The sequence below is a fragment of the Dipodomys spectabilis genome, unplaced genomic scaffold (genome assembly GCF_019054845.1).
Source record: "Dipodomys spectabilis isolate Male_0828 unplaced genomic scaffold, ASM1905484v1 ptg000424l, whole genome shotgun sequence".
In the NCBI taxonomy this organism is placed as follows: domain Eukaryota; kingdom Metazoa; phylum Chordata; class Mammalia; order Rodentia; family Heteromyidae; genus Dipodomys; species Dipodomys spectabilis.
This window is the reverse complement of record NW_024871101.1, coordinates 677,355-698,577: the sequence shown is the minus strand read 5'-3', so window position 1 is coordinate 698,577 and position 21,223 is coordinate 677,355. Positions and strand designations below refer to the sequence as shown.

The window sequence follows — 21,223 nt, the reverse complement described above, 5'->3', positions numbered from 1 at the left end:
ATGCAAGAATACTTACAAAAATGAACAACTGCAGCACTGGAATAAATAAGATAATAGAAATACACACACACACACACACACAAACATTTTCTGAAAATAACTTCAACCTGAATGTTGAGGTATAAGTAAACATTCTCAGATCCCAGGTTCACGTCTTTGAATATGTAAGGGAAAAAAAGATTCAGAGTTAAAGCATCTTCAAGTAGCCAAGGCATGATGAAATAAGGATCCTTAAAAAAAAGAAAGAAAAGAAAAAGAAAGCCAGGTATTACAAAGCAGAAGTCAATGGAACTTGATGAGGGATAAGGGTTGAGTGCAGTCAAGTACGATTACCAAGTTCTCTGCTTCCATACCTAGAAGACTATTATTAATAATGAAAAAAAGACCAGAAAGGTCAGTTGAGTAAGTTCATTTGGGAGGAGAAGATGTTGAAATTTTTAAAAAGCCAAATGATGTGCATGTAATAACCTAGTGGCAGCTGAAAATGAGAGTCTAAATTTCAGGTGAGTAGTGTGTGTGTATCTGAGAGAGGTTTGGGTCATCCACATTAAAGTTGACAAGCATACCAAGAAAAAAAAGGGGACATTTTTTCCCCTGCCCATCCTATCCCTTCCAGTTCTGTATATGGAAATTTATACATTCATTTTAATATCTCTGAATTTTAAATGTCTTCTCTTAGATTCTCCTTCTAACTGGTTGTATCATTTTATTACTTAATACAGAATTAAATTAACTTTATAGCAAAGAGAGAGACAGAGAGAGAGAAACAAAGGGCTAAGGACCATAGGTTGATGTTTCACATTCTTGGCTGTGTTGATGGATGCCTCAACTATCTGAACAATGCCACTGATAAGGGAGATTAACATTGGGAGTGAAGCTGTGAGCAGCAGGTCACAATAATTACATTCCAGTTCCAGGTTTCTCACTACTATGGTGTTTTTGAGCAAGTCATTGCCACCCTCCTCTGATTTCCTTTTTTTCTCATATGAATTTTGATTGGATCAGGATTTCCAAATTCCCTTCTGAAGCTGGGCACTGGTAGCTCATTCCTGAAAAACCTAGCTGCTTAGAAGGCTGAGATCTAAGAATCACAGTTTGAAGCTGGCTCATACAGACAATTCTGTGAGACTCTTATCTCCAATTAATGAGCAAAACACTGCAAGTAAAAGTGTGGCTCAAGTGATAGAGCATCAGTACCGAGCAAAAAAATCTAGGGGACCATGCCCAGGCCCTGAGTCCAAGCCCCAGTACCAGCATCAGAAAAAGAAAAAACTTCCCTCTGCCTCAAACTGGCAACTATTCTTGAACTAGAAAAGGATGCATTTTAGTCAGGTGCTGGTGGCTCATGCTTATAATCGTGAGGCTGAGATCTGAGGATCACAGTTCAAAGCCAGCCCAGGCAGAAAAGTCCCAGTGAGATTCTTATCTCCAATTAACCACTCAAAAACTAGAAGTGGTGCCTGTGGCTCAAAGTGGCTCAGGGACAGCACCCAAGCCCTGAGTTCAAGCTCCATGGCCAACAAAAAAAAGCACATTCTACTAGCATAGGTCAACAATATAATTTTCTTTATAGACAATATTACCAGTTATTCATTTTTTTCATACTGTAAATGTGAAGTATTATCTCTCAAATTTGTAAAGGGATTCTGGGGAAGGAGGAGAACTAAAACAGTTGAAAGTGAGGATGTAAACTTGCAATCCCTACTTTCAAGTAACCTGCAGTGTAGTTAAACCTATTAGCCTCACTTTCAACCAAGCCACAGTAAATCGTAAGTTAGCTGCCATAGGCACTTTCTTTTTCTTTTATGTGCCAGTCTTGTTTATTCATCCTACCACCTAGAGGAGTTCCCCATTCCATAAAGAATAGGCTCAAATTCTCTAGAATGGTATGTAAGACCTTTTATGATTTTTTGTGACTTAGTTCATACATTTCTTTCCAAACTAATTTTCTTACTTTTAAACCTCATACAACTATCACACACACACACACACACACACACACACACACACACACACACACATACCCGCATACACATACACCCATCATATTATATTTCAGCTACATAAAACTATTAGATGGTTCCCTAAACATAGCAGACCATTTAACACCCATGCCCTATTCATCCTACTTTCTCCTCTCTCCTAGAATTCACTTTTCTCTCTGGCTACCTTTTTTTCCTCTCTTTTATAAAGCCTTTTTTCTAGCATATACACACAATTTAGTATTTCTATTATTTATATCTTTCTGTTGGTGTTGATGCTGTTGTTTTGTGACAAGGTCTCACTGTGTATGGCTGTTCTCAAACTCACAATCCTGCCTCAGGTACTAGAGTGATGGTATTATGGATGTATACCACCTTCTAGGCTTTCTCTGTGTGTTTATATACTTATATTGCAGCAGCTGTAATAGGGCAAGGTATTCACTTAATTAATATATCTGTATTTCCTTCTAATAGACTGGAAACCTTTCATAAGCAGGCCTATGTCCTATTTTCTAAGGATCTAGTACAGAATTTAATTTATACCTATTAAGTTTGATGGTCATGAGAATAAAACCCAGGGCCTTGTACATGCTAGGCAAGTGCACTTTACTACTGACCCACATCCTCTTTTAGTATAACTAGTATATCACAGTAATACAGAGGAGAGCACAGTTTTTATGAAGAAAGTGTAACAGATTGTCTTGAATATGCTTTGAATTACATCTGACAGTACTAAGGAGAACAAAGGGCCTTTCATATATGGCAACATGGCCAGAGCAATAGAAGAGAAACTAAATGATTGATGGAGCTGGTCAAAGGGCTATAGTTATGTAATTGGTACACATACAGTAAACAATGGGGAAGTTACTCTGTAAAGTTGGGATGGAATGGGATTGACTAGCTCTTTAAGTTTAATTAATAGGTCCCTGCAGACACTGGGGAAAGAACTATGCTTTAAGAGGAATAATCCAGCATAACTAATAAAGATAGTTGAAAATGAAGAGAATTAAGAAACTTCAAAAGAAACTTTAATAGTTAATATTCAGTGATCAGTATTCCCATGAAAATAAGGAAAAGAACTGGATTAATTTCTGGCATTTACACAGCCTTCTGTACAACAATATGTTCAAAAATTTTCTTATGAGTTAGTATTTAGAGAAAGACCATATGAAATCTGAAACTTAACCATGTGGTGTAGTGTAAATATCACTGGACTGAGTTAAATATCCTGGCTCTGTCACAAATACAGTGTGTTGTTTCAAGCAATCATTTTATCTTTCTGGTTAATGAAGGGAGTGTGACTAGATTAGATTTTTTTCAAGTCTTCTTCCAACACTAATGTTTTATAAAGATTTTGTTTTTGTTTTTGGGGGGGGTTTTTTGGGGGGGAAGGTCCAGTAGTGGGGCCTGAACTCTGGGCCTGGGCGCTGTCCCTCAGCTCTTCAGCTCAAGGCTAGCACTCTACCACTTGAGCCACAGCGCCACTTCCGGCTTTTTTCTTTTTTTGCTTATGTAGTGCTGAGGAATCGAATCCAGGGCCTCATGCATGCAAGGCAAGTGCTCTACCACTGAGCCACCTTCCCAGCCCCTTGTTTTTGTTTTTGTTTTGTCCATTGTGGGCCTGAACTCTGGGCCTGGGCACTGTCCCTCAGCTCTCCAGCTCAAGGCTAGCACTCTACCACTTGAGCCACAGTGCCACTTCCAGCTTTTTCTGCTTATGTGGTGCTGAGGAATTGAACCCAGGGCCTCATGCATGCAAGGACAAGCATTCTACCACTGAGCCACCTTCCCACCTCCTGTTTTATAAAGATTTTTATAGCTACTTTTAGTATCTGCCTTTCATTGAATGGCTCTGTTAAAAAATTCTTTTCAATATCCTGACACATTTTCTTTTCATTGTTTTGTTTGGTGATTTGGTTCATCTTACAATTTATGGGAATAAAGTATTCATCCCATTTTATATGACTCATTCTGCAACTGTGCTTGGCCTCAGAGCCTCATGAAAGCCATAACACCATGACACTAGTATGTTCCTCTGTCTTGTTATTTTTCATTCTAAATGGCACCCAGGTAGCACTTGTAGAATTTTCCTACCAAACTACACCTTAAAGAAGGAAATTTGATATAACACAAATAGATCCCCACTGAAAGAAGAGAGATTGGGAAATAATTTAGAAAAGTACAGTGGACCAAGATTTACATTCTTCTCTATAGCAATCAGGAGTTTCTAAGGAGAGTGAAGGTGTGGTCAATATGGTATTTATTGTGACTAACCCCATTCCTGACTCATAAACAAGTTGTAGCTTGCTCTTCACACTGAATCCACCTCTATTTTTTTAAGCTTCACTTGCAACTAAACAGCAAATTTCTTGGCTGGGCTCTAACAAACTGCATCAACTTGCTTTGTATTCACCTTAGCTATATACCCTACACCACATTTAAAATTTCAAAGTTATTCAGAGTTCTAACCCCTACATACTAGTTGGTGACAACTGTATAATTCCCTTTTTTTGCTTTTTTTAACCTTATTTTATTATTTTATTGTAAAGATACTGTACAGAGGGGTTACAGTTACAGTTACATGAGTAAGGTAATAAGTATTACCCCCTCCTTTGTTTTTCTCCTACTATCCCTTCCCTCCCCCACACCCCCACTCCCCCCCCCAAGTTGTAAAGTTCGTTTCCAACAGTAGTGTCTTGTATCGTTGTTGCAATGGGGTCATCCTGAGTCCTTGCTTCAGCATTTTGTTATTCCCCTTCCCTTTCCCAAATTAGATAAATGTATATACAAGATCCAGGGTACCAAAATCAAATACAGTGAAAAGAGGATATACCATAGGAGAAAGAACATACAAAAGAAACAAAAAAATTCACATAGTATATTTTAAAACAACAATGACAAAGAAAAACCTCTTTTGTCCATATCTTGGGGTTCATTTCATTTAACATCATCTTGTATGGTCACATGTACATAGCTTTTGAGCTTTTCTGCTCATCTGATAAGATTCTAGGCGTATACTAATTATTGCAAATAAGGGAAACCATGGGACCTATATTTCTTTGGGTCTGGCTTATTTCACTTAATATGATTTTTTTCAAGGATATTAATCACACAGTGGTAGGTAAAGGCCAAAATCCTATGGCTATACCACCCCCAGATCAACAAGAATCAGGTATCCTCAAGCATGATTCTTGCCAGCAGGATTCAAGCATGATTCAAGGCCAGTCAGAAACACCTACTGATGTTTCACATTGTGCCAAGCACTGGGAGCATGAAGAGAGTGAGACATTTTCCTTATCCTAAGAAGCCTTAGTTATGAATAAGCAAAGTACATAAATATGATAGACACTTAGAAAATATTTTAAGTGGCTATATATAATTGATATGAAGTAGTAGGCTATATAACTATACCATGTTTTACTATTTCATTATGAAATTTAAACTTTTTAACCAAACTAATGAGCTTTTCTCTTTACAAATCAACTTAATTTCTTAAGACTTATTATATAGTATAAACTGATCTTGAAAGCAATTTGTAACTACCTTTTCTAGCTATAGAGTTACCAAAAATCCATAAAGAACCACAAAAAGCCCTGAATTGCCAAAGCAATTCTGAGCAAAAGAAGCAATGCTGGAAGTATCACAATTCCAGATTTCAAAATTTATTACAGAGCTATAGTAACAAAAACAGCTTGGTACTCACACAAAGTAGACCTGAAGACTAATGTAATAGACTAGAATACACAGAAATGAACTACATACTTACAGCCATTTAATTCTTCACAGAGGAGGCAACAATACATGTTGGAAAAAAGACAGCTTCTTCAGCAATTGGTGTTGGGGGAAAAATGGACATACACATGCTGAAGACTGAAACTAGATCCCTATCTCTCACCTGTTACTAATATCAACTCAAAGTGGGTCAAAGACATCTGTGTAAGACCTGACATCTTGAAACTTCAACAGGAAGGACTAGAAGAAACATGAGAACTTATTTGCATAGGCAGGAACTTCCTCAGTAGAATTCCTGGGCCTCAGCAAACGTGACAGAGAATTAACAAATGGGATTACATCAAGCTTAAAAGCTTCTTCATAGCAAAAGATATAATTCCTAAAATAAATATAGTTAAAACTTAAAACTCAGTTTCCAGCCATATCCTTTACATTTTAGCTGAATCCTAGTAGATTTTTTGAATTAATTAAATTAGTAGGATGGGAGTAACTTAGATGAGCTTCAGCAGGCTCATCTTATTTTATTCTATTTATAATTAAACCTCTAGGCCAGGCGCCAGTGGCTCATGCCTGTAATCCTAGCTACTCAGGAGGCTGAGATCTGAGGATCGTGGTTGAAGCCAGCTCAGGCAGGAAAATCTCTGAGAATCTTATCTGCAATTAAATACCAAAAAGCAAGAAGTGGAGCTGTGGCTCACCTGGTAGAGTGCTAGCCTTGAAAAAAAAAAAAAAAACAAACATCAGGGACAGCTCCCAGGCCCTGAATTCAAGCCTTAGGCTCAGCATATGAGAGAGAGAGAGACAGAGACAGAGGGACAGAGACAGAGACAGACAGAGAGAGACAGGGAGACAGAGACAGAGAGAGACAGAACTACAAAGATAATTTCAGAAATTTCTCTCTTAAAAGACTTGAAGGGGGGTAGTTGTAGAGGTGGGAGGGAAGGGATGGTAGGGGGAAAACAAAGGAGAAGGCAACAATGCTTAATAGGATATGCACTCATTACCTTGCTCATGTAACTGTAACCCCTCTATACAGCATTTTTACAATAAAAAATGTACAAAAAAAAAAAACCACCTGAAGAATGGTGCTGCTACTGTCAAATCCAGAGATGACATAATTGCAAAAGGGGTAGGGCCAGGGAGAAGAACTTAAGTCCTGGCAATTAGAGCAAATTTAAGTCATTATGATTAGTCCTTGGCTTAAAAACCACTATCAAATCTAGAACTATTGTGGTACATCGTATCTTGAGTACAACTTATATATTCACAAAGGAATCCAGCTTTTCCTTTAGATGTTTACCAGAGGAACATTCAGTAGTCTTAAATCAGGGTTGCAGGAAACTTAGGTCTGTTCTTTTTTTTTTTTTAATTGTGAAAATACTGTACAGAGGGGTTACAATTACATGGGCAAGATAGTGAGTACATTTCTTATCAAGCATTGTAGCTTCCTCCTTTGTTTACCCTTCCCATCCCTTCCCAGCCTCCCCCCGCCCCCCACCCAATCCTCCCCCCACCCCCCATCAAAGTTGTAAAGTTCGTTTTGGACATGACAACTTGTACTTCTCATTGTTGCAATGGGTCCGCCTGTATCCTTATTTAAACGACTTGTTTTTCCCCTTCCCCTCCAAAAATTATACCGACATCAAATACAGTGAAAGCAGGGGTTATACTGTGGGGGAGGGACATACAAAGCAACAAAGAAATAATCTTATAATTGCTTTGCTGAAGCTGTAGAGCACTTATATTACTTGTTCTTAAGAAGAAAGGAAAGTACCCTGACCTTTATAGATTTACAAAATGGTAAACTAGAAGGGACTCTTGAGATCATATGTTATAACCTTAGTGTATTGCAAATAGGTGAAGGGATCTTATAGAGGAAGTAATTCCCCCCAAAGGTCATTCAGTCATCTACCACAGCTGAGGTATGACCCACATCTTCCGTCAGTTCTACAGACCTTCCACTAAGCCCATTGTCTTTCTCCATGCAAGGTTTCTCTCTTGTTTTGACATTAGTGAAATGAAATGTAGAAAATGGATTACCTCAAGTCAGCCAATATTCTTTTAGTTCTTTTTTAAAAAAAATATTATCTTTAAGAAGTTATACATGCTCATGTAACTATAACTCCTCTGTACATCATCTTTACAATAAAAATATTTTTAAAAAAACAAAAAATAAAAAGTTGTACAAAGGAGGTGCCAGTTAACAAAGCAGTTTATGAATACAATGCATTTTGATCAGTGTCACCCCTTTCAAGGTCTCAGCCCCCACATTCAACCCACCCCTTCCCTTTTCTTTTTTTTCTATCATAGGACTTGAATTCGGGGCCTAAGCACTGTCCCAGTGCTCTTTCACTCAAGGCTAGCACTTTACCACTTTGAGCCACAGTGCCACTTCCAGTTTTCTGGTGGTTAATTGGAGATAAGCGTTTCATGGACTGTCCTGCCTGGGCTGGTTTTGAACCACAATCCTTAGATCCTAAGTAGCTAGGATTACTGGAATGAGCCACCAGTAATTTTGTGGTACATAAAATGAATTGACTGAATTTTACCTCCTCCTCCTCCTCCCCCTACACCAGCATTCATTCCTCTTTCTCCCCTTGGCATCATTCCCAGTCAATACTGTATTACGTACAGAGCAGATACAAAATATTAAGAATTTCTCATTGTACTTCTGTTTTACTGAACCTGAAGAACCACAGCAATAACTATGACAAATAGAAAATAAAAACTAGCAAGAAATATACAAACAAAAGGGAGAGAGCATTAGGAGTAGGTGAAATGAGAAGGTATAAATATAATCAGAGTACTTCATACATATGTGTGAAAATAGAATGATGGAGGGAGGAAGATGCAAAAGAGTAATAGAGGTAATGAATTTGATCAAAATGCATTATAAGCATGTATGGAAATAGCAAGTATGGAAATCTCTTGGTATAATTAATAAGCACTAATAAAAAAAGAATTAAAAAACAAAATGCTGCAGCACTTCAAATGGGAGAAATATGAGTTTAGACTGAGAGACTCAAGAATGACTTAGAGACTTTTTATTTAAGTAAAAACAAAACAAAGAGCCAAGTGACAGTGGCTTATGCCTGTAATCCTAGCTACAAAGGGAGGCTGAGATCTGATGATCACAGTACAAAACTAGCCCAAGCAGGAAAAATATGTGAGACGCTTGCCTCCAATTAACTACCAAAAAGCCAGAATTAGAGCTGTGATTCAAATGGTAAAGTGCCAGCCTTGAACCAAAAAGTTAAAGGAAAGAACTCAGGCCCTGAGTTCAAGCCCCAGGACTGCCACCAAAAAAGGTACTACCATTTCACTTAATAGAAGATACTAGCATAGAGGCTACATAGAGACATTTGTGGATCACTAGTTCTATCTGAGCCATACATTGCACAAAAGTGTAGAATTGATTTTTTTCTTTTTTATATTTTTTATTGTAAAGATACTGTACAGAGGGGTTACAGTTACATGAGCAAGGTAATGAGTACATTTCCTATAGAGCATTGTTACAGCTTGCTTTGTTTTTTCCCTACCATCCCTTCCTACCCCACCTCCCCAACTCCTCCCTCCCCTGCCAAGTTGTAAAGTTCGTTTTCAACATAGTGTCTTGCACATCTCATTGTTACAATGGGTCAACCTGTATGCTTATCTCAGCATTTTGTTATTTCCCTTCCCCTCCCCAAATTATAAAAATGTATTACAAGATGCAGGACATTGGAATTAAATACAGTGAAAACCGGAATCAAATACAGTGAAAACAGGGGCTATACCATGGGGGAAGAACATACAAAAGAAACAAAAAAAATCACATAGTACACCATACGTATCTTAAAAAACAATAGCAAGAAAACAAAAACCAGTTGTGTCCTTATCTTAGGGTTCATTTCTCTTAACATAATCTTATATGGCCATATGTACATAGTTTTTGACCTTTTCTGCTTGTCCTAGATTTATACTAGTTATTGTAAATAAGTGAAAGCATGGGACCTATGTTTCTTTGGGCCTGGCTTACTTCACTTAATATAATTTTTTCCAAGTCTTTCCATTTCCTAAGTTCACTACCCATAAAAGAAATTAAAATCAAGACATCATTGAGATTCCACCTCACCCCAATTAGAATGACTATAATCAACAGATGCTGGAGGGGATATGGTCAAAAGGGAACCCTACTGCATCGTTGGTGGGAGTGTAAGCTTGTTCAACCACTTTAGAAAGCAGTGTGGAGGTTCCTCAAAAGACTCCACATAGAGCTGCCCTATGACCCAGCAATCCCACTTTGGGCATTTACCCAAACAATCATAAACAAGGGTATACTAAAGCTACCAGCACAACTATGTTTACTGCAGCATTATTTATCATAGCTAAGATATGGAACCAACCTGGTATTGATTCTTGTTTGTATAAAATTATATTGCAGAAATTAAATAGAGTTGTTTGGATATGAATTGGGAACTTGTATTATAATTACTACCTTGTTCACTAGAGCTTGATCATTTAACAGATTCAGTAGAGGTTAAAGGGATGAAGAGAGAATATCCTCTTCCTTATAAAAGTAGCTCTGCCCTCAATAGATGAATGTGAGATATATATGGTGGAAATCTCCCCTTCCATCAGAAAGAATGGCACTGACCCATTTGTTAGGAAATGAAAAGACGGAAAAAATCATATTAATGAAGTAAGCCAGACCCCAAAAAACATAGGTCCCATGGTTTCCCTCATTTGTAATAATTAGTATATGTTTGGGATAATCCTAGCAGATGAGCAGAATAGCTCAATAGCTATGTAGCCATATAAGATGATGCTAAGTGAAATGAACTCCAAGACATGGACACAAGAGGTTTTTCTTTGTTGTTGTTGTTTTTAATACACTATGTGATTTCTTGCTTCTTTTGTATTTTCCCCCTATGGATTATCCCCTGTTGAAACTGTATTTGATTTTGATATACCCTGGGTATTGTATATACATTTATCTGAATTAGGGAAGGGAACAACAAAATGGTGAGACAAAGGACAAAGGGGGAACCAATACAACAGCAATACTCACAAGACAATATGTTGGAAATGAACTGTACAACTTAGGGAGAAAGGGGGGAAGAAAGTGGGAGAAAAATGAGGGAGGGAGTAACAAGTTCGACAATAAATGTACTTATTACCTTATGTATGTAACTGAAACCCCTTCACCTTGACAATAAAATTAAATATATATAATAAAAAAGAATAGTTCTGTAAATATTTATTGACTTGGATTGAGTTGAACTGAACATAATCTGAGTAACTCCTGTATTACACCATTAAAATAAAAATATCAATAGATTGGGGCTGGGAAGTTGGCTCAGTGGTAGAGCGCTTGCCTTGCATGCATGAGGCCCTGGGTTTGATTCCTCAGCACCACATAAGCAAAAAGAAAAAGGCCAGAAGTGGCATTGTGGCTCAAGTGGTAGAGCGCTAGCCTTGAGCTGAAGAGCTGAGGGACAGCGCCCAGACCCAGAGTTCAGGCCCCACGACCAGACCCCCCAAAAAATCAATAGATTATATTTTAGGTGTAGAATCTAGGCTTGTTTTTTAAATTAAAAAATAGTAATATGATGTGGATACAAAAAGAAGCCTGCTCATGAGGAATTAGAAGGTGGGAAGACAAGCAAGGACAGGATGATGAGGGGGTGAATATGATCAAAGTAAACTATATGTTGTAGGAAAAGAGCAAAATAGAACTTACTAACAGAGAGATGGGTGACAACGTTGTTAAACACTTTGTACTCATACACTGTTTTGTAGAATGGGAACTTTGTGCAACTACTTGAAGATAAAAATTAAAATAAAATAAAAATTTTAAAGAACCTACTAACAACTATATAAAAGCAAAGGAGTGTGGGCTGGGAAGGTGGCTCAGTGGTAGAGTGCTTGCCTTGCATGTATAAGGCCCTGGGTTCCATTCCTCAGCACCATATAAACAGAAAAAGCCAGAGTGGCTCTGTGGTTCAAGTGGTAGAGCACTAGCCTTGAGCTGAAGAGCTTAGGGACAGCGCCAAGGCCCAGAGTTCAGGCCCCACGATCAACCGGAAAAAAAAAAAAAAAAGGAAAGGAGGGATCCAGGCACAATGGCTCACACTTGTAACCCTAGCTACTCAGGAGACTGAGATCTGAGCATTGCAGTTCAAAGCCTGTCTGAGCAGGAAAGCCATGAGATTCTTATCTCCAATTAACCACCAAACAGCCAGAAGCTGTGGCTCAAGCACTAAGCTTGAGGCTTGAAGGACAGCACCCAGGTCCTGAGTTCAAGCCCAAAACTAGAGAGAGAAAGGGGAGGAAAAAGAGAAGAATAGAGGGTGTAAATTTGATCACAGTGCATTATAACATGTATAGAATTATACAATCAATGTATAATTAATGTGCACTACTAAAAATCACATGATCATACTGTTACTTTGTCACTTCACCTCATCCACCTAGTTATCTAAATATGAATGGTAGCATCCAATATTGGCAGAATCTGCTATCAGAGACAAGATTACCCCAAGAAAACTGAAAAGGAAAACAAAAAATGAATGAAATTATTGAATATCTGCTATGTACACAGCTGAAAAGTCTAAAACAACTATAGATTGAAATTGTCTTGAGATCTCACATGTGGGGACTAAAAACCTACTACACTGTGGTCCTGAAATGTGACATTAATTCATTGATTACAGAATGAGTGAAATTATATTTTAGGATCAGAAAGGTGTTTTTATGCATTCCATTTTCAGTCAGTATACATTTGGTAATGTATAGAGATCTGAGAACAGCTAATTAAATTATAATCACCAACTCTGACTGTTCTCTACCTGTATCCCGCACTACCCACTTTTTACCTGGAAAAATGGGGACAACTTAAGGAGAAAGAAGTTGGAGAAGCTTTGAAAATGATTGTCTGGGTATGGGATAGACTCCAGGTGCAATATCAAAGCTGTGGTCCTAGTTTTCTACTTTTAAAACTATATTGTTTTATATTTTTGCATTTATTTTTTCTTTTTTATTTCCTTGTTACTCAGTAGAGTTCCTACAGTTCTCCTGTTACTATATACTATGAACAAATTGCAGGAAAGTGTTTATTTTGTTGGTGCTGGGACCACAGATAAAGGAAAGTGACCAGTCTCTCTTGGAACCTTGCTGACAAGAATGAAAGCTGCCATAGACAGCAAAAGCTCAGAAGAAAAAGATTCCAGTAGTACTTTTGACGAAGGCCCTTCCCTATTCATTTCTTAGAGATTTACTGTACTTTGGTAGATTATCTGATGCAATTTAATTGAAGAGAAGAGACATATACTTCTTAAAACTCCTATGAAGATTACACAACAGTTGACCTGTGAAAGTATATAAGCCAAATACCACCATAAGTTTGTAAGGAAAAAAAGTCCCTTGAACAATCCCAAAACTAGAAAGCAATTTATGTTTTCTTCCCTAAACTGTCCCTAAGCAAACCCAGAAAGATATACTTGATATCTTTAATATTCTAAATTCTACTTTTAGAGAACTATGTCTTTTGATAGAAATTTCTAAATTATTTTCCCCCTTGAACTTTATACTTAATGTTTATAAGAGAAAATATCATTTCATAGACAGGAATATAACACTGTGTTCATCACTAGATATAAATGTTGTAAGCACATGGCAGCAAACATCTGTGACTAGTCAGGGTCTGGGTTCCAAGTCCTCCCCCTGGGGATGTAAAAAAAAGGATGGAAGGAAAAAAAGGAGTAATGGAATTCAATGGCAAGCCCTAAATCTTTCAGTAAAGCTTTGATGTCCCATCACACACTTTGAATCTATACTTAGGGTTGCTACATTCCCATGACCCTTTTGGACTGCTTCTAAAAATGAACATTAACTTTCTTTTCAATCTTATGATTTCAGCTTGGGCATCCTCTGACATTATAACAAGAAGCACTAACTACTCCAAGAAGGAACTGCAGTGCCAGAAAGAGGTATGGCTCCATTTTCAAAATGAACCTTGCTTTTTGAACTTGTAATTATCTTAACAAAGTAAATGTACTAAAATAAAATTGGTTCCAGGTATGTTTATAGCTTGCTTTCATTAATCAATTATTGTCTCATTTTGTGCTAAGACTACTCTTACTATACTGCATTGTAACTTCTCCACATTTCTGAACTCCTCATCATCTTCTCTCCTCTACACCTATGAGCTGTTTGGAAGAAGGAATGGGTCCTTAGAAATCTTAGGTTTCCAAAGGAACTCTCTGTGCCCATCTAAGGAGAGTTACATGATTGGTGGATCACAATAAATCAGTAGAAAAATGAATTAAATGCTGCTCACCCCTGGAAAGCCATCAGACTGGCTTGCACTAAATGATCTCAGCCATTCTAGAGTTAACTGCTTGTTTTAAACTTTTACAGTCTTCTTTTGTGGCCTAATACAAATCATTGATTTGATTTATATATAAACAATTGAACCTAAATACTAAAATTTACAGGGTCTGTACAAGGGCTCCAAAGTTTATTAATGTTACTAAAGATCATCTGTTTCTCTGTTCATTTTTCTTTTTGTCAGTTTTATTCGGCATCTTTCATTCAAATATCTGATGATTTCATATTTATTTTTAACAAACAATACATATATGTCAGTAATATGGGTATTTTTTAACCCTTAGCCTTATGGTTTAGTGCCTTGCTTAATACTTTAGGAAGCAACTTAACTTACACAGTCATTTTAAGCTCTGATGCTGTAAAGATTTTTTTAATTTTTTATTTTTATTGTTATTATAAATGTGATGTACAGAGGGGTTACAGTTACATAAGTCATATGAGTACTTCTTTCTCTTTTGGAGGGGGGCGGTCAGTTATGAGGATTGAACTTAAGACCTAGACACTGTCCCTGAGCTTTGTCACTCAAGGCTAGCACTCTAGCACTTTGAGTCACAGTGCCACTTCCAGTTTTCTGGCAGTTAATTGAAGATGAGTCTCACAGACTTTACTGCCTGGGCTAGCTTCAAACCACGATCCTCAGATCTCAGCCTCTTGCATAGCAAGGGTTACCAGGCATGAATCACCAGTGCATGGCTATGAATACATTTCTTTTTGGACAATGTCAACCCTTCTCTCACTCTCCTCCAGTTTTTCCCTCCCATCCCCACCAATAAGTTGCATAGTTCATTTTCAAAATAGAATCTAGTGAATACTGGAAAAGTTTTAACTCTATTGGAATGAGAAAATAACTCTGTGATTTCAAATAATGACTTCAAATGATAAACTTATCTATTATTCATTTACTTATACACTCAATATTATTTTAATATAGTAAATTATTTACATTTCCATTATATTTAATGAACTCATAATAACCATATCCAACCAGAAGCAATGGAAAAAAGAAAAATCTGTAGCTTTAGGAAAATACTAAAGAATCTGCTTTAATTTCATACACTAACCAAAAAAAATCACATTTGGGAAATTTACAAAGCAGAGCAAAGTACTGATATAATGTGTCAACTTTGAGAACATAACCTTAAAATCATTTTGCATAAACTTTTCATGCTAAAATTGTGGAACTCAAAATACACTGCAGTCATGTGTGGAATGACCACAATGAACTCAGCTTACACTACTAATGGGTGCTAATAAAAAACTGATAAACTATGACAGAGTTTCTAGTTTTAGTTCAAAAAGTTCTTTATTTAAAAAATGAAAGAAGTTTTAAAAATGATCATTTTGTTTAAAAACTTCTAAATATAACTGTATTATTTGATAGTTTATACTGGTGGCAGAATGTGATTTACAATAATAAATATATACAAAAAGCTATCTACAAATGAAAAGTACTACTACATCTGCACAGTGGTATGAAGAAACACACTGATCACACAAAGAATTCTGTCTAGTTCAACTGAGTGACAGAAATTTGAAGTTTACCTCAAATCTTTAACTGAAGTATTAATTCTATTTCTCAAGATTTTAATAGTGATTTTTTTAAAAGCTCTACATGACAAATGTCATGGAGTATTTTATTTTTTCTTTATGGCCAGGTTAATTAATGATTAATTAAATAATAATAATGTCTCACAGTTACAGTACATTTAATGGTGTCTTGTTTAAAACAAACTATATGAAAGGAAATATACTCATTACCTGACTCATGTGATTGTAATCCCTCTGTATATCACCTTTACAATAACAACTGCTGGGCGCTGGTGGCTCACACCTGCAATCCTACCTACTCAAGAGGTTGAGATCTGAGGATTGCTATTCAAAGCCAGTCCCGGGAGGAAAGTCCGTGAAACTCTTATCTCCAATTAACCACCAGAAAACTGGAAGTGGTGTTGTGGCTCAAGTGGCAGAGTGCTAGCCTTGAACTGAAGAGCTCAGGGACAGCTCCTGGGCTGAGTTCCATTACCAACAACAACAAAAAAAAAAAGAGGAATAACAATAAAGTACATTAACTTAAAAAAATAAATAAAATAAGCCAGACGCTGTAGCTCATGCTTGTAATCCTACCTACTCAGGAGGCTGAGATCTGAGGATTGCAGTTCGAAGCCAGCTTGGGCAGAAAAGTCCCCATGAGAGTCTTATCTCCAATTAACCACTCAAAATCAGAAATGGTGCTGTGGCTCAAAATGGTAGAGCACTAGACTTGAGCAAAAGAGCTCAGGAACTGAATCAGGCCCTGACAGGTTCAAGCCCCACAACCAACAGAAATAAAAAAGAAAGAAAATAACACTATACAAATAACATTAGTTATCAGTACATTAGTTATCAGTACTGCCCTCTGTCCTTAGCTTTCCTGTCCTGATTTCTTTCACAACATATCTGACTCATTTGAATGGATGTCAAGTTTTTGAATACTGACAGTAGGTTTCATTTCTTTACAAGAACATACATGACTTCCGTTAGTCACAGTCTAACCAGTAGTTACCTGATTTGGAATGATATCCTCTTTTAGTTTGACTATTTGGATGGGATCTTTGTCAGTATTTTCTTCTGCTTCACTGCAGACTAGTCAAGAAACTTCAGATACTTTGAATTCCCCTGATTTGAAGGAACTTCCATCAAAAGATACAGGATGCTCTTTAGTGGGCTGAATTCTAACAGCAGTTTCTTCCTTTTAATTCATGTGTTTTAACTGCCACTTGCCCTTAAGCTACTAGTAGAGTACTACTGGGTCTTGAATTCAGGACCTTAATGCTGTCCCTTAGCTTTTTTGCTCAAGACTAGCACTCTACCACTTAAGACATACCTTCACTTCTGACTTTTTGGTGGTTAACTGAAGGTAAGAATGTCTCAGGCTTTTCTGCTCAGCTGGCTTCAAACCATCTCAGCCTCCTGAGTTGCTAGGATTACAGGCATGAGCCACCAACTCTGGGCTAAGAGAGTAGACCATAAGCATCTCACCATACACACACACACACACACACACACACACACACACACACACACACACACGTAAGAATAGGAGGTGATTAATGTAGGTATTTGCCTATCTTGTCCTGACTTGCTTGCTTTGCTTTGCATTGCATTGCTTTGTATTGCTCTGGCTTTGCTTTGCATTGCTTTGCTATATTTTAGATAGGGTCTAACTATATAGCCGATCCTGGCCTCAAATTCAAGATCTTTCTACCTGAGTCTTCAGAGTACTGGAATGACAAGAGTGCAACATCATACGGGCTTGTAAGGAATATGTTATTTTTTTTTTTTTGGTCTGGTCCTGGGCCTGAACTCTGGGCCTGGGAGCTGTCCCTCAGCTCTTCAGCTCAAGGCTAGCGCTCTACCACTTGAGCCACAGCGCCACTTCTGACTTTTTTTTCTGCTTATGTGGTGTTGAGGAATCGAACCCAGGGCCTCATGCATGCAAGGCAAGCGCTCTACCACTGAGCCACCTTCCCAGCCCCAAGAATATGTTAATAATTTGATGATGGTGGTGATTTCACAACATATATGTGTGTGTGTGTGTGTATGAAATGGTTGTGGTAATAATTTCATTATATATTCTATGTCAGATCATCATGTTATCACATTGAACATATATATCAAATATATGCAACATTTGTTTGTCAGTTATACGCAATAAAGCAAAGGGAGGAGAAGTTATATCAAAAACCTTAGGAATATGGTGGGAGAGATGTGTCCAAAATTTACTGGGTGTACATATGAAACTATCACAATGTATCACTAATGTATGCTAGTACAAAATGACCTAAAAGAATTCTTCTACCAAAAAATCTCAAGAGCACCATCTAGTGCCTCACAAAATAATACAGTCCAGTTTGAGGAAACACCTCAAACAGGATTGATGAAAAAGACTAGATTAATTGGAGGTGGTTTCCTTTCCTCCCACAAGTGCATCTAAGTTCCAAGAACCACTGATAAAAGAGGCAGGTAACTAGAAAGCAAGTATTATAATGCAGAGAATAGGCATGGTGGGCTCATTTTTCTTTATGACCTCAGAACCAATCTTTGACTTTTTTAAATTTTATACCAACAGTTCTTGATGATAAATAATGACACTTCTTAGCCGGGCGCCGGTGGCTCACGCCTGTAATCCTAGCTATTCAGGAGGCTGAAATCTGAGGATCGTGGTTCAAAGCCAGCCCGGGCAGGAAAGTTGGTGAGACTCTTATCTCCAATAAACCGCTAGAAAACCGGAAGTGGTGCTGTGGCTCAAGAAGAGTGCTCGCCTTGAGCTGAAGAGCACAGAGACAGCGCCCAAGCCCAGAGTTCAAGCCCCACGACCGACAAATAAATAAATAAATAAAATAATGACACTTCTTTTATTAGTCTGGGCCTGGGTGCTGCCCCTGAGTTTCTGTGCTCAAGGCGAGCACTGTATCACTTGAGTCTCAGTTTCACTTCTGGTTTTCTTTTCGTTTTTTTTTTGTGGTAGTTAATTGGAAATGAGATTCTCACAACTTTTCCTGCTTGGGCTGGCTTCGAACCAGGATCTCAGCCTCCTGAGTAGGTAGGATTACAGGTGTGAGCCACCAGTGCCCAGCTCAAAATATTTTTTAAATTAAAAAAATGTATATGGGTAAATATGAAATCCTTGAGAACAAGTCTAGAATGAGAGCAAAGATGAACAACTACAAAAATTCCCTCATGCAACAAGTAAGTATATTCCAACAGTGATACCACATCTTATTCAGAGCCTTAAATTGTGGTATAGACTGTTTAAACATATATTACCTTTCTGGATATTTTTCTCATCATTAAAATTACTAGATCACTTCAGCCATGGTGTTCTGTGGTTCTGAAAAGAGGAAACCATGTATACATTCATATATATGATATTTGTATCTTAAAGTATTTTGTAATTTAAAAATAGGGTAAAACTGGTCACCAATAGCTAGGATTCTAGACACTCAGGATACTGAGATCTGAGGATCACGGTTCAAAGCCAGCCTGGACAGGACAGGAAAGACCATGAGACTCTTATCTCCAATTAAGCACCAAAAGGCCAGAAGTGGATCTGTGGCTCAAATGGTAGAGTATTAGACTTAAGCACAAACATTCAGGGACAGCACCCAGGCCCTGAATTCAAGCCCCAGGACAGCACAAAAATAAACAATAAAAAATAGGGTAAAAAGGAGGGAAGGACTAGGAATATGGTGGAGGGAAGTTTTTCAAAGTATGGCAATATCATGATGGAACCCCCTCACACTAAAATTGTTTGTTAATTCAAAAGATTCAAAAACAAGAGGTGAGGGGAGAAGAGGGGGGAAATATTAATAAATGTCTATAAGATTTGAATGTTCCTCCCAGAGGCAAGGTGCAGTGGTGAAAAAGTACACATAGTAACAATATGGAATGAAATATGAATACTTTTATAATTTAAGGTCTAATAAAATCTGACGAGTTTTTTTTTTTTCTTTGCGTTCTAGGCACTGAAAAGATCTTCCTAGGAAAACATGAATGTAGTTGGAAATTTGACAGGATCTTCTGTCAGTGAGAACATATGCCAGGAAACTATTGATGAATTCCGAAACCAAGTATACTCCACCTTATACTCTATGATCTCTGTTGTGGGTTTCTTCGGCAATAGCTTTGTGCTTTATGTCCTCATAAAAACATATCATGAGAAATCAGCCTTCCAAATATACATGATTAATTTAGCTGTAGCAGATCTACTGTGTGTGTGCACACTGCCTCTCCGTGTGGTCTATTATGTCCACAAAGGCATTTGGCTCTTCGGTGATATTTTGTGTCGTCTCAGCACTTATGCCTTGTATGTCAATCTGTACTGTAGCATTTTCTTTATGACAGCCATGAGCTTTTTCCGATGTGTTGCAATTGTTTTCCCTGTCCAGAATATTAGTTTGGTTACCCAGAAAAAAGCCAAGTTTGTGTGTGTTGGCATTTGGATTTTTGTGATTATAACTAGTTCTCCATTTTTAATGTCTAAAACTTACAAAGATGAGAAAAACAATACCAAATGTTTTGAGCCTCCTCAGGACAATCAAGCTAAAAAACATGTTCTGATCTTACATTATGTGTCATTACTCATTGGTTTCATCATCCCTTTTATCATTATAATTGTATGTTACACAATGATTATTTTGACCTTACTAAAAAATTCAATGAAGAAAAATCTTCCAAGTCGTAAAAAGGCAATAGGAATGATTATAGTTGTGACAGCTGCCTTTCTAATAAGCTTCATGCCCTATCATATTCAACGGACCATTCATCTGCATTTTTTACACAATGAAACCAAACCCTGTGAATCAGTCCTTAAAATGCAGAAGTCAGTGGTTATTACCTTGTCTCTAGCTGCATCAAATTGTTGCTTTGACCCTCTCCTGTATTTCTTTTCGGGGGGAAACTTTAGGAGAAGGCTTTCTACATTTAGAAAGCACTCTTTGTCCAGCATGACATATATGCCCAAAAAGAAGGCCTCCTTGCCAGAAAAAGGAGAGGAAATATACAAAGAGTAGTTTAAACCCATTTGCAGTATAAACCAATGAAAAGAATTTCCCCAAAAATATTTCCCCACATCTTCTGTAAGAAAAATAAAATTTTCTGTTTAAATAAGGATATAGGTGGACCCATTGCAACAATGAGATGTACAAGACTTTATGTCAAAAAACAAACTTTACAACTTTGATGGGAGGAAGGGGAGGGATGGGGTGGGCAGGGAAGGGGGGTATGGGAAGGGATGATAAGGGGAAACAAAGGAGGAGGCAACAATGCTTGATAAGAAATGTACTCATTACCTTGCTCATATAATTGTAACCCCTCTGTACAGTATTTTCACAATTAAAAAAGAAAAAAATTCTAATAATTTGTAAATACATAACTTCATATACCTATAAATGTATTTCATTTATGAATCCCATTATGAGATATGAGCAACCTCGTATCCCATTATGAAACATATTTTAAGTTAAATGTTCATTTCACAAATATGAGCTAAATTATAAATGGTTGTTTGTTCTCCAGAAGGTGGAAAATATTTGTGGTTTTGTTCTGTGAAACCAAATATGAGGTCAAGGTTTTCCTTCTCTAATAAACGCTGTACAAAG

At 37.4% G+C, this 21,223-nt stretch overlaps 1 protein-coding gene across 2 annotated transcripts in view; it reads left to right on the top strand.

Annotated features, from left to right (window-relative positions):
* The window catches only part of Cysltr1 (cysteinyl leukotriene receptor 1), a 32,199-nt gene extending 11,443 nt beyond the window's left edge, over window positions 1-20,756 (top strand). Inside the window, exons 2-3 of one of the 2 annotated variants that reach the window (XM_042668252.1) lie at window positions 13,614-13,684; window positions 19,586-20,756. In XM_042668252.1, coding sequence (XP_042524186.1) covers window positions 19,613-20,635 — 1,023 coding nt within the window. In that variant the 5' untranslated portion in view covers window positions 13,614-13,684; window positions 19,586-19,612 and the 3' untranslated portion in view covers window positions 20,636-20,756. Of the gene's footprint in view, window positions 1-13,613; window positions 13,685-18,299; window positions 18,316-19,585 lie in introns of those variants that run through there. The other variant, XM_042668253.1, reaches the window with a different exon arrangement.
* Window positions 20,757-21,223: the final 467 nt, after the last annotated feature.